The sequence below is a fragment of the Hylobates moloch genome, unplaced genomic scaffold, assembly GCF_009828535.3.
Source record: "Hylobates moloch isolate HMO894 unplaced genomic scaffold, HMol_V3 SCAFFOLD_8, whole genome shotgun sequence".
Lineage (NCBI taxonomy): Eukaryota > Metazoa > Chordata > Mammalia > Primates > Hylobatidae > Hylobates > Hylobates moloch.
In genome coordinates this window covers 95669839-95681025 of record NW_026652283.1, presented here as the reverse complement: position 1 = coordinate 95681025, position 11187 = coordinate 95669839, and the positions used below count along the sequence as shown (strand labels likewise).

Sequence of the window (11187 nt, the reverse complement as noted above, 5' to 3'; positions counted from 1 at the left end):
TATGCCAAAAAACATAATTTTTAAAGGCATAATGGCTCATACCTATAGTTCCAGCTACTCAGAAGACTGAGGCCAGAGGGTCACTTGAGCCTAGGAATTGGAGGATGCAGTGAGCTATGATCGTGCCACTACACTCCAGCCTGGGCAACAGGGCAAGATCCTGTCTCCAAAATAAATAAATAATAAAAATACAAAAGAACAAATAGCATTTATGATACTCTCTAACACTTTAAATTACCTAGGAGTTGGCCAGGCGCAGTGGCTCACGCCTGTAATCCCAGTACTTTGGGAGGCCAAGGCAGGCGGATCACCACAGGTCAGGAGTTTGAGACCAGCCTGGCCAACACGGTGAAACCCCGTCTCTACTAAAAATACAAAAATTAGCTGGGCGTGGTAGCATACACCTGTAGTCCCAGCTACTCTGGAGGCTGAGGCAGGAGAATCACTTGAACCTGGGAGGCAGACGTTGCAGTGAGCTGAGATCATGCCACTGTACTCCAGCCTGGCGACAGAGCAAGACTCCATCTCAAAAAAGAAATTCTGCCTCCTTCCATTTTCTCAGTGAAGTCGAAAGCAATGCATGCCTCAGCTGACAATGATGATTGTAGAAGAGGTACTAGTAGGACCAAGGGGAGAGGAAAAGATGTAGAATAGTTGTTTAAGTGAAAGAGTCAATGAACTAAGAAAACACAGTATGACTGTCAGGCAGCATTAAGGGCCCATATGATGGTCAGGAACTTAAAATGAAGCCAGTTAAAGAGGTTCTGTGTTTTTCCCCAAACACCTTCAGTTGCACTAGTGCAGGTATAGGGTAGGCTGAGTGGGACTAACCAGTATTGCATTTTTTTTTTTTTCTTGAGACGAAGTCTCGTTCTCTCACCCAGGCTGGAGTGTAGTGTCACAATCTCAGCTCACTGCAAACTCTGCCTACCAGGTTCAAAGGATCCTCCTACCTCAGCTTCTCGAATAGCTAGGATTATAGGCATGCAGTACCACACCTGGCTAATTTTTTTCCTTTTTCTTTTCCTTTTTTTTTTTTTTTAAGTGGAGATGGGGTTTCACCATGTTGGCCAGGCTGGTATCAAACTCCCAACCTCACGTGATCGGCCCACTTCAGCCTCCCAAAGTGCTGGAATTACAGGTGTGAGCCACCATGCTCAGCTCAGTATAGCATTTTATCAAATGAGGACCATAAAACAAGAATGAAGAGAGAAAACGGAATTAAGAATGAATGTAAGGACTAATACCCAGAATCTACAAGGAACTCAAATCAGCAAGGAAAAAAAAAACCATCCCATCAAAAAGTGGGCAAAGGGCATGAATAGACAATTTCCAAAAGAAGATATACAACTGGCCAACAAACATATGAAAAAATGTTCAACATCACTAATCATCACGGAAATGCAAATTAAAACCACAATGAGATACCACCTTACCCCTGCAAGAATGGCCATAATTAAAGAGTCAAAAAACAACGGATGTGGGTGTGATGTGATGTGATGAAAAAGGAATACTTTAACACTGCTGGTGTCCACTATGGAAAACAGTATGGAGATTCCTTAAAGCACTAAAAGTAGAACTACCATTCCATCCAGCAATCCCACTACTGGGTATCTATCCAAAGGAAAAGAAGTCATTATATAAAAAAGACACAGGGACATGAATGTTTATAGCAGCACAATTCACATTTGCAAAGATATGGAACCAACCTAAGTGCCCATTAACCAATGAGTGAATAAAGAAAATGTGGTATACATACACCATGGAATATTACTCAGCCATAAAAAGGAACAAAATGTCTTTTACAGCAACTTGGATGAGCTGGAGGCCATTATTCTAAGTGAAACTCAGAAAATCAAATATTGTATGTTCTCACTTAGGAGCTAAGCTATAAGGAATCAAAGGCATAAGAATGATAAACTTTGGGGACTCAAGGGGAAGGTTAGGAGAGGGTTGAGGGATAAAATACTATATATTGATAGTGTACCCTGCTTGGATGACAGGTGCACTAAAATCTCAGAAATCACCAACAAAGGACTTATCCACATAACCAAAAGCCACCTGTACCCCTAAAACCACTGAAATTATAACAAAAATTTTTTTAAAAAAGAATGGATGTAAGGATATGATTAATGAGTGAGCTTAATGAAACAGATGTCACGTGGGGTGGTAAAACTCTTCAAGTTCAAAGAAATGAGGTTCAGAATTTAGAGTTCCAGAATATCATAATCACCAACAGTAATGTCACTGGTGAAAGGGTCAGGCCGGGCGCAGTGGTGCACACCTGTAATCCCAACACTTTGGGAGGCCAAGGTAGGTGGATCATCTGAGGTCAGGAGTTTGAGACCAGCCTGGCCAACATGGCAAAACCCTGTCTCTACTAAAAATACAAAATAAGCCAGGCATGGTGGCACATGCCTGTAACCCCAGGTACTCAGGAGGCTGAGGCAGAACCACTTGAACCCAGGAGGTGGAGGCTGCAGTGTGCTGAGATCGCACCATTGCACTCCAGCCAGGGTGACAAGAGCAAAACTCCATCTCAAAAAAAAAAAAAAAAAAGTGTAAATCACCAGCAACCATACACCTGTAGTGGTCTGAATTGGTAGTGGCAGCATTTACAACCATGTAACTATCATTATGTCTTCATGGGTAGTCAGGTTGACATATTTGCATGTTGAAATATATTTTACCTCATAAATGATGTGTGGTTTTCCTTTACAGTACAGCTAAGACATTATAGAGGTTTTTAAAATGTATGTGTATCAGACATTATCTATAAATTTTATTTCAGAACTGAAAAGAGAGGAGTAATTAAAAGAGGGCACTGACTTTGACAGGATTGAGAATCACTGCCCTAGTAAAATTTTTTATGCATATGTAACAAGGTGACAAAAAGGACAATGTTAAGAATAAAGAATTAAAAACAACCTGGATGTTCACCTATATGGCAGGTAAATGGAATAGGCAACATCAATATGCATTAATGGGTAGATAAACCTCATCTCTTTTGGCAAACTAAAAAATGGCATATTTCTTAATAGTTTATAGGATATACAATTGAGGTGACATGAATGTTGGGAAGTATCCTCCTCAGAATGCGAAAGGGGCTATTATTTTGAATTCTGAGAAAATACATGAAATGCTAGCACACAGCCCTGCACTACATAGCGCTACATAGTTATAAATGTTTTCACTGTTTTCTCCTTTTTTTTTCCCCCCGAGACAGGGTCTGGCTCTGTTGCCCAGGCTGGAGGACAGTGGCCCAATCATGGCTCACTGCAGTCTCAATATCCTGGGCTAATTTTTTTGTAGAGATGAGGTCTCACTATCTTGCTCAGGCTGTGTTTTCTCCATTTTTTTAACATCAACTTACCCTATGGTTGCAGATGAAACGTAAATGTTACTAATCCTCATAATATACAAAAGTAAAAGTAGAGCTGGCAAATAATAGGATATTGAAGAGGTTTATAAAAGTAGAGAAAAGAAATATGGATATTCTAATCTCCCTAGGCTCAAGCAACTCCTCCACTAATTTACCAGGTCTATGGCCTAAAGCAACATACTTATGTCTCCTTTTCTACAAAAAAAGGAAAATAATAGTACGCTGATTTCCTAAGGCCATCTCAAAAATTAAATGAGACAATGCAAATAAAGCATTTGAGACAGTGCCTGGTACTCACTAAGGACTCTGTAAATGGTGGTTATCGTACTTAACTGTATTTTATGAGGCAAATTTTATTGCCATAATGCCATTTAAAAATTTGAGAACTCCTGAAATTGCAGGACTGTTCTTAGTAAAAGTCGAATGTCAGACTACATATATTACATATATGTCTATTTCCATATTTTGAATCTTCAATTATGACTTCTCCATTGAACTTGGGACCCCAACTGTCTATCATCTCAACTTGTAACAGTCTTCTCACACCTAACACAGTAAAAACTAAACTTTTTACATCCTTCACCCAATTTGTTCTTCTCTCAGTCTTCCCTATTTCAATAAATAGCACAATCTAACCTACTGCTCAAGCAAGACAATTATCCGTAGTTCCTCTCTTTCCTTCAACCCTCAAACCCAATCCACCAGGAGCTCCTATCGGATCTACCACCAAATCATAGCCCAAATTTTCCACTTCTCAGCATTGCCATTGCTATCAAACCAGGCCTAGCAACCATTATCTCTCTGCTGCGTCTGTTATTCCTTTATAGTCAACTCTCCACAAAGCAGCCACCCTTTACATACATAAAAACCCCCCACTGTATTTTTTTTTTTTAGACAGGAACTTGTTATGTTGCCCAGACTCGTCTCAAACTCCTGGCCTCAAGTGAGCCTTCTGTCTCAGCCTCCCAAGTAGCTGGGACTACAGGCATAAGCCTCCACGCCCAGTTACCTCCCCCATATTTAGAATAAAATCCTATGACTTTATACCTGCCCAGTTACTGCCACCATATTTAGAATAAAATCCTATGACTTCACAGCTGCTTCCTCAACTTCGTCTTTGTTAACACCTCACTCATTTAAACTCTAGCCAGGCTGGCTTTATGTTCCACAACAAAACTAGGGTCTCTGAATTTGCTGTTTCCTCTGCTTCAATCATTCTTGACTCTTATGTTTCTTCAGTGTCTGCACTCACATGTCACCTTTCTTGACCACCCAAAGTAGAGTCTCAAAATCATTTCATACCATGTTGATTTACAAGCACATGCTACCTGAAATGATCTAATTTCTATACCTGTCTACCTCTTTCTAATGCAACGGCAGGGATCTCACTTTCCCATCTTCTGTTAGGTCACCTTCTCAATGAGGTCGTCAATGACCAACTATTTAAAATTCCAACATATGCATCTTGCCTAGTATTCCCTATTCCCTTCACTGTTTTTTTTCTCCAAACCACTTATCACCATCTAACACACTATACATTTTGTTTATCTTTCCTGCTTATTCCTCTCCTCCTACTAGAATCTAAGTCCACAAAGACAAGGATTTGTCTTTTTTTCACATTGTATCTGCAATGCCTAGAAGAGTAAGTTCCTGATAATAATAGGTCATCGATAAATATCCTAATGAAGCTGAATGAATGGGCCTTGTCTTGTTCAAAGCTGGATGGATCCTTAGCATCCTGAATACCCAGCATACAGGAGGCACTCAAATTTACTAACACAATGACTGTTAAGACACTCAGATTCTGAAGTACTATCAATTCAAAGAAAAACTGTATTTTGTTCAGTATAAACTGAAATTGAAGTATGATTTTATTTGTATGTTTAAAAGCTCCTATGACACACTTTTTAAAACAGTTAAATTTGTTTTATTGTATCTTAAAAAAAAAAAACAAGATTACCCAGTTGGGTAACTTAGTTTATAAAACTTAAAGCAACAGATTAATTAGAATGCCCTTTCCCTAACAATGTCAGAAAAGTTTTTATGCTATAGAATTCAACAGAAAGGGGAGAACTAGTGATTCAGGAAAGAGAGCAGAATTGATGGATCAATGTCCTTGAGTAAGCAAGAAGGCATGGAATCTAATACTTTTGTGGAGGGAATTGCATAAATGAGGAAAACAGGCAATTTATCTATTCTAACAAGGAAAAAGGAAGATTATATGGTCACAGCTACAAGGAAGTGTATAGATAGGTGGTGGGAGACTATGGCAGTTCTCTTCTGATTGCTGAAATTGTCTTGGGCTACATTATCTAGTGAGGAGCATGGAGAAAATATGTAGTGAAAACAGATAAGAACCCGGATGAGAACCCTGATGGATTCTAACTCTTAAAGAACAGTTAAAGACACAGCACCGAGTAGAAGTAGGGCTTAGAGGCATAACAGAAAATTAGCATACTGTGGTAACACAGAATATCAGCGTGATTGCTCAACTGTCATTCACTGACGTATATCTGAGGAGTGAAATGGCCCAAAGCCAACTCACAACAGCCCGTGTAAGAGAAGATGGCACATCAGTCTTCACTTGGGAAGGGGTGCAAACATAACCAAAGCGCTGTCTTTCTACAACAGTCTATGCTGTAGCATAAAATCAACTATCTTGAGTGTGAATATGTATATGCCTTTCTTACAGAGTAAATTTAGCTTGTTTCTTCCAAAGAAATAATAATCTCCCAAATGGTAATGATATATTATTAAGTTACCTTTTCCCCAAACTTTTTAAAAATAATAATCAAGAAGAGATGGTATGTAATGAAGCATCGACGTGGGTAACTCTCAAAATTTATTATCCTTGTAAAAAGTCTAACCTTTCCAAAACTCATCTGGGCTTTACCATTAAATCTGCATCATAATTCTAGAGTTTGCCTTTCTTCTCTTTTTGAATAAAAGGTTTCAAAGTACAGCCTATTCGCTGGATCACGAGAATATGTTACTAAGAAGAATCACTTCATCCATGGGAAGCTGCAGCCAGCATTTTAAAGCAACACTGCCACCAGAAGACAAGAAAGAAAAGTAACTACTAACGACTACGGGGCAAGTTAAATACAAAATATTTACCTGGCCTCCCAACGCGGCTACATTACAACCTGCCTACCACCGACTCTTCAGAAAGGCTCATTCTTTCTTGTACCTCATCTTTGTAACTTTTTTTCCCCCAGCATTAGCCTATCTACTAAGACACATCAACCTAAAATCGTATGCTAATGTCCTATGTGTTGGTCTGGGTAGTGTTTACACAGGTGAACACAAATGTCGAAGTCTTTCACTGATTTTTTTTTTTTTAAATAAGTGATCAACATTGTGTCCTAGTAACTCCGCAACGTGTCACGGAATCGCTGAATTTGTCATCGTTCACAAGTGTAGAAAAACGTGGTCAGAAGTCAGTCCTCGGCTCGCGTACGAAGAGGCGGGCTGCTCAGTGGGGACGCGGGACCCCCCGTTTCCCCTATTTTTATTTATTATTTTTTTTGAGACAGAGTCTCACTCTGTCGCCCAGGCTGGAGTGCAGTGGCTCAATCTCGGCTCACTGCAACCTCTGCCTGCTGGGTTCAAGCGATTCTCCTGCCTCAGCCTCCTGAGTGGCTGGGATTACAGGCGCCCGTCACCACGCCCGGCTAATTTTTGTATTTTTAGTAGAGACGGGGTTGCACCATGTTGGTCAGGCTGGTCTCGAACTCCTGACCTCGTGATCCGCCCGCCTCGGCTTCCCAAAGTGTGTTTCCCCTCTTAAGCAGTGGTTCGGACGGGAGCTCTCCCAGCCCGGCGCTCGCGTCCGGGATTAAAGGGCCGCCGCGGAGGGCGTGACCAGCCCAGCCTCGCCGCCGTCGCTTACCCGGTAGTTGCTCGAACCCACCCAGCCGGTGAGCGCGTCGACTGTCTTGCCTAGGCGGCCCAGGTCCTCCTCCAGGTCCGGGATGGCGCCGGGGGCGCCAAGGTAGAGCAGGAGCTCCTGGCCGACCTGCAGCCGGCCGCCGACGTCCTTCTGCTGCACCTGGGCGCAGAAGTACTCCATGCTGCGGGGCTCCATGACTGCGGCCGCCCGCCCGCCCGCCCGCCCGCCAGTCTGTGAGCGGCCAACTTTCGCCGAGCGCCGCCCAGCCTCCAGTGCGGGTCCCCGCGGGAGCGGGCGGGACTCACTTAGCCCGCCAGGGGCGCGGCTTGCGGGGCGCAGCGGGCGGCGGGAGGAACGCCAAGCGCCCAGCCGCCCCCAAACTAGTCAAACTCGGCGCCCCCCGAGCCCCAGCCCGCTTCAGAGGCCGCGGCTGCGGGCGACGTCAGCACGCGCGTGACGTCAGCACGACGCCGGCGAGGGCCCTCCCGTCCGGCTAGCGTTTCGCTGCGGAGGTGGTGGAGGTGGCTGCGGAAACCACTGGGAGCGATAGCACCTCTAGAGAGACTTGGGGTCCGAGTTGGGCCGAGCCCCCTGGGAGGCGGGCCGTTTTTCGCTAGCCGCTGCCCTCGCCCTGTGAAATGTAGAACGTTTCCAAGTTTTCCTCCAATTCTATTCAACACTTAGGAAAGTACTTGGCATCCCCCTTTACCGCCCCCACTGCCGGTTAAAAAAAAAAAAAAAGAATACACTCCTGACTTCTGCTTCCAGCCACCACCACAGTCACTGTGTAATACTTAAAAAAAAAAACAAAAAACACTTCGGTTTGCCTAAAGTAAAACGCACAGATTTTCAGCGTACACTTCATGAGTTTCGGCAAATGTATTCACCCGTGTAACCACCACCCCAGTGAGGGTACAACACGTTTCCAACACCCCAGCAAGTCCCAGGACACTTCCCAGTTACTGCCTCTTCCCTCGGCAATTCTAATTTGATTTCTATGACGGTAACATAGTTTTCCCTGTTCCTGAACTTCATACAGTCTATACTTTCTTGGAGTCTGGTTTCTTTTAGCATAATGTTTGAGGTCCATCCATCGCTGTCGGTGTCTCAGAAGTCCATTCCTTTTTATTGCTTTCCATTCTGTGGAATCACTACCATTTGTCCATCCATTCACTTGTTGGTAGATATTTGGGTTGTTTCCTATTTCTTATAACTATGAATAAAGCTGCTACAATGGTTAGTGCACAAGATTTTGTGTGGATATATTTTCTTCTCTCATAGGTAAATACCAAGGACTGGCATTACTAGGTCTTGTAAGTTGTATGTTTAGAAGAACCTGCCAAATTGTTTACCAAAGTGACTGGATCATATTAAATCCCCACCAGCAATGCTTGAGAGTTCCAGTTGCTCCACGATATTTGATATGGTCAGGGTTATTAGTTTTAGCCATTCTGGTGGGGGTAAAGTTGTCTAATCCCAAATGCACACTGTGTTTATCTTCTTGACGATTATTCCCAATCACAACAAAATGATTATTTATGTAATATCTTTCTCTTCTAATACACAGAAAGCTCCAGGAACCTTTGTGTTTTCCTAGGATGGTGCCTAGCAAATAATGGGTGGCCAATTTAAGTTAAATGAGTGAATGAATTCAACAAAAATTGATATTTGAAATATTCACAATAAGAATAAACAAACTCAAAATTCAAAGAAATTGACTGTTTTCTGTGTCGTTTTTTCAGTATTTTTGTGTTTCACATTGTGTTGAGGTTGTAAAGTTTCTTCCATCTTTAATTGGTTGTAATTTCCCTCAGACTGTGCCTCAATCAAGTAAACTATGTGTGATGGTTAATTTTAATGTGTCAACTTGACTGGGGCAAGAGATGCCCAAATAGCTGGCAAAACATTATTTCTGAGTGTGTCTGTGAGAGAGTTTATGGAAGAGATTATCATTTGAATTGGTGAGCTGAGTAAAGCAGATGGCCCTTCCCAATGTCAGTGGATGTCATCCAATTCGTTGAGGCCTGAATAGAACAAAAGGGTGGAGAAAGGCTGAATTCACTCTCTCTGCTCGATCTGAAACATCCATCTTCTCCTGCTTTCAAAGATGGGTGTTCCCGGTTCTTGAACTTTAGGATTCAGACAGAGACTTATATCATCAGTCCTCCAATTCTCAGGCTTCCAGACTAGGGCTGTATTACACCACCAGGTTTCCTGGTTCTCCAGCTTGCAAACAGCAGACATGAGACTTCTTGCCTCTCTTAACCATGGGAGCCAGTTCCTATAATAATTATCCTCTCATTAGGCCAAGTGCAGTGGTTCACACTTGTAATCCTGGCACTTTGGGAGACTGAGGTGGAAGGATCGCTTAAGCCCAGGAGTTCAAGACCAGCCTGGGCAACAAAGTGAGACCTTGTCTCTACAAAAAAAAAAATCAATAAATTAGCCAAGCGTGGTGGTGCACACCTGTGGTCCCAGCTACATGGGAGGCTGAGGCAGGAGGATCACTTGAGCCCAGGAGGTCGAGGCTGCAGTGAGCTGTGTTTGTGCCACTGCACTCCAGCCTGGGTGACAGAGCAAGACCCTGTCTCAAAAAAAAAATTAAAAATTAAAAAAAAAATTATCCTCCACATATCTGTCTACCGGTTCTGTTTCTCTGGAGAACCCTGACTAATACATTATGGTAACCATTCCTTGGGTTTGAGTGTCTAAAGGTTCTGTTCTTAAAAGGTTGCAGAAAGATATAAAAAGAGGATCCTATCCAGAAGAACTTTACACTGTAATTGCTGGTGACCAGGTGCAGTATGTGGTATAGAAAAAAACAAAATGCAGGAGCCCTGTATTCTAGGTTCAGCTCTACCTGTTCCTGTGACCAAAAGTGACTGCTGCTCTTCACCCTTGGTTGTCCTTATTCCCCTTTCTGAACTTAATGTAAATTGAAAATCACACTAGATTGTTTTTAAGTTATAAGTTAACTAAATCATCTTTAGGAGTAACTCTGGAATAACCTATGAAATTATTATTAATTATCATTCATTGTGTTTTATTTTTCATAGAGATGAAGTTTCATTGTGTTGCCCAGATTATTCTCGAACTCCTGGCCTCAAACAATCCTCACACTTTGGCCTCCCAAAGTGGTGGGATTACAAGCATAAGCCACTGCACCTGGCCTATAAAGTTAATAGTAAACATTGGTTACTATTACTTATGTATTCTTTCTGTGTTTCATTAATTCATTAACAAATATCCTCTGAGCACCTATATTGTGCTAGATATTGTGCCAAAGTTCCAAAGACACAAAATTCATTTAGACCTGGTCTCTGCCCACAAGCTCTAATAGGGACAAGAAAATCAACATTTCCGAGATGCCGTGATAGAGTAAACAGAGGGTTTTTGAAACCTAGATGAGAGGCTCCTTATCTGGATAGTACTGAGTATGGGAGTAGAAAAGTTATAAAGAAGGCTTCTTGGAAGAGGTTATATTTAAATTGAATTTTGAGGATAACTAGGAATTAACTAATTAAAGAATTGGTTTCCTGGGGAGTTGCATGTTTGTCTACAAGATGTAGCCTCAACTATTTTGATTAACCATTTGTTATTATCAGTATATACCCACTACAAAATCTACATCTTTATTTATATCACTGTTATCTGTCCTAGGTTCAACATTGTTAGAGCAGAAAGTTCACAAAATTGCTAGCGCCTCAGTCATTTTTTCGCAGCATCCCTAGACCAAAAGAAACACCTAAGAAGTCCACTAAATAGGTGAGATCCAAACAACTTAGTATTTATATCCTAGCAACTTACTAGGCGTATGAAAAAATATATGCAAATCAAAAATTATATTTTAAATTTCATTCTTGAACAACCACACTTATAAATGAGATGTCTATGCCTGTTGGTTACTGCCCAG

The 11187-nt window shown here is 41.9% G+C and overlaps 1 protein-coding gene across 25 annotated transcripts in view; it reads right to left on the bottom strand.

Moving 5' to 3' along the window:
• The window catches only part of CLASP2 (cytoplasmic linker associated protein 2), a 226429-nt gene extending 218700 nt beyond the window's left edge, over positions 1 to 7729 (bottom strand). For 15 of the 25 annotated variants that reach the window (XM_058442666.1, XM_058442670.1, XM_058442665.1 and 12 more), the window contains exon 1: positions 7275 to 7484. In XM_058442666.1, the coding sequence (XP_058298649.1) occupies positions 7275 to 7469 (195 nt within the window). In that variant the 5' untranslated portion in view covers positions 7470 to 7484. Of the gene's footprint in view, positions 1 to 7274 lie in introns of all 25 variants that reach the window. The other 10 variants (XM_032162155.2, XM_032162156.2, XM_032162161.2 and 7 more) reach the window with 3 other exon arrangements.
• Between the last annotated feature and the right edge of the window lie 3458 nt (positions 7730 to 11187).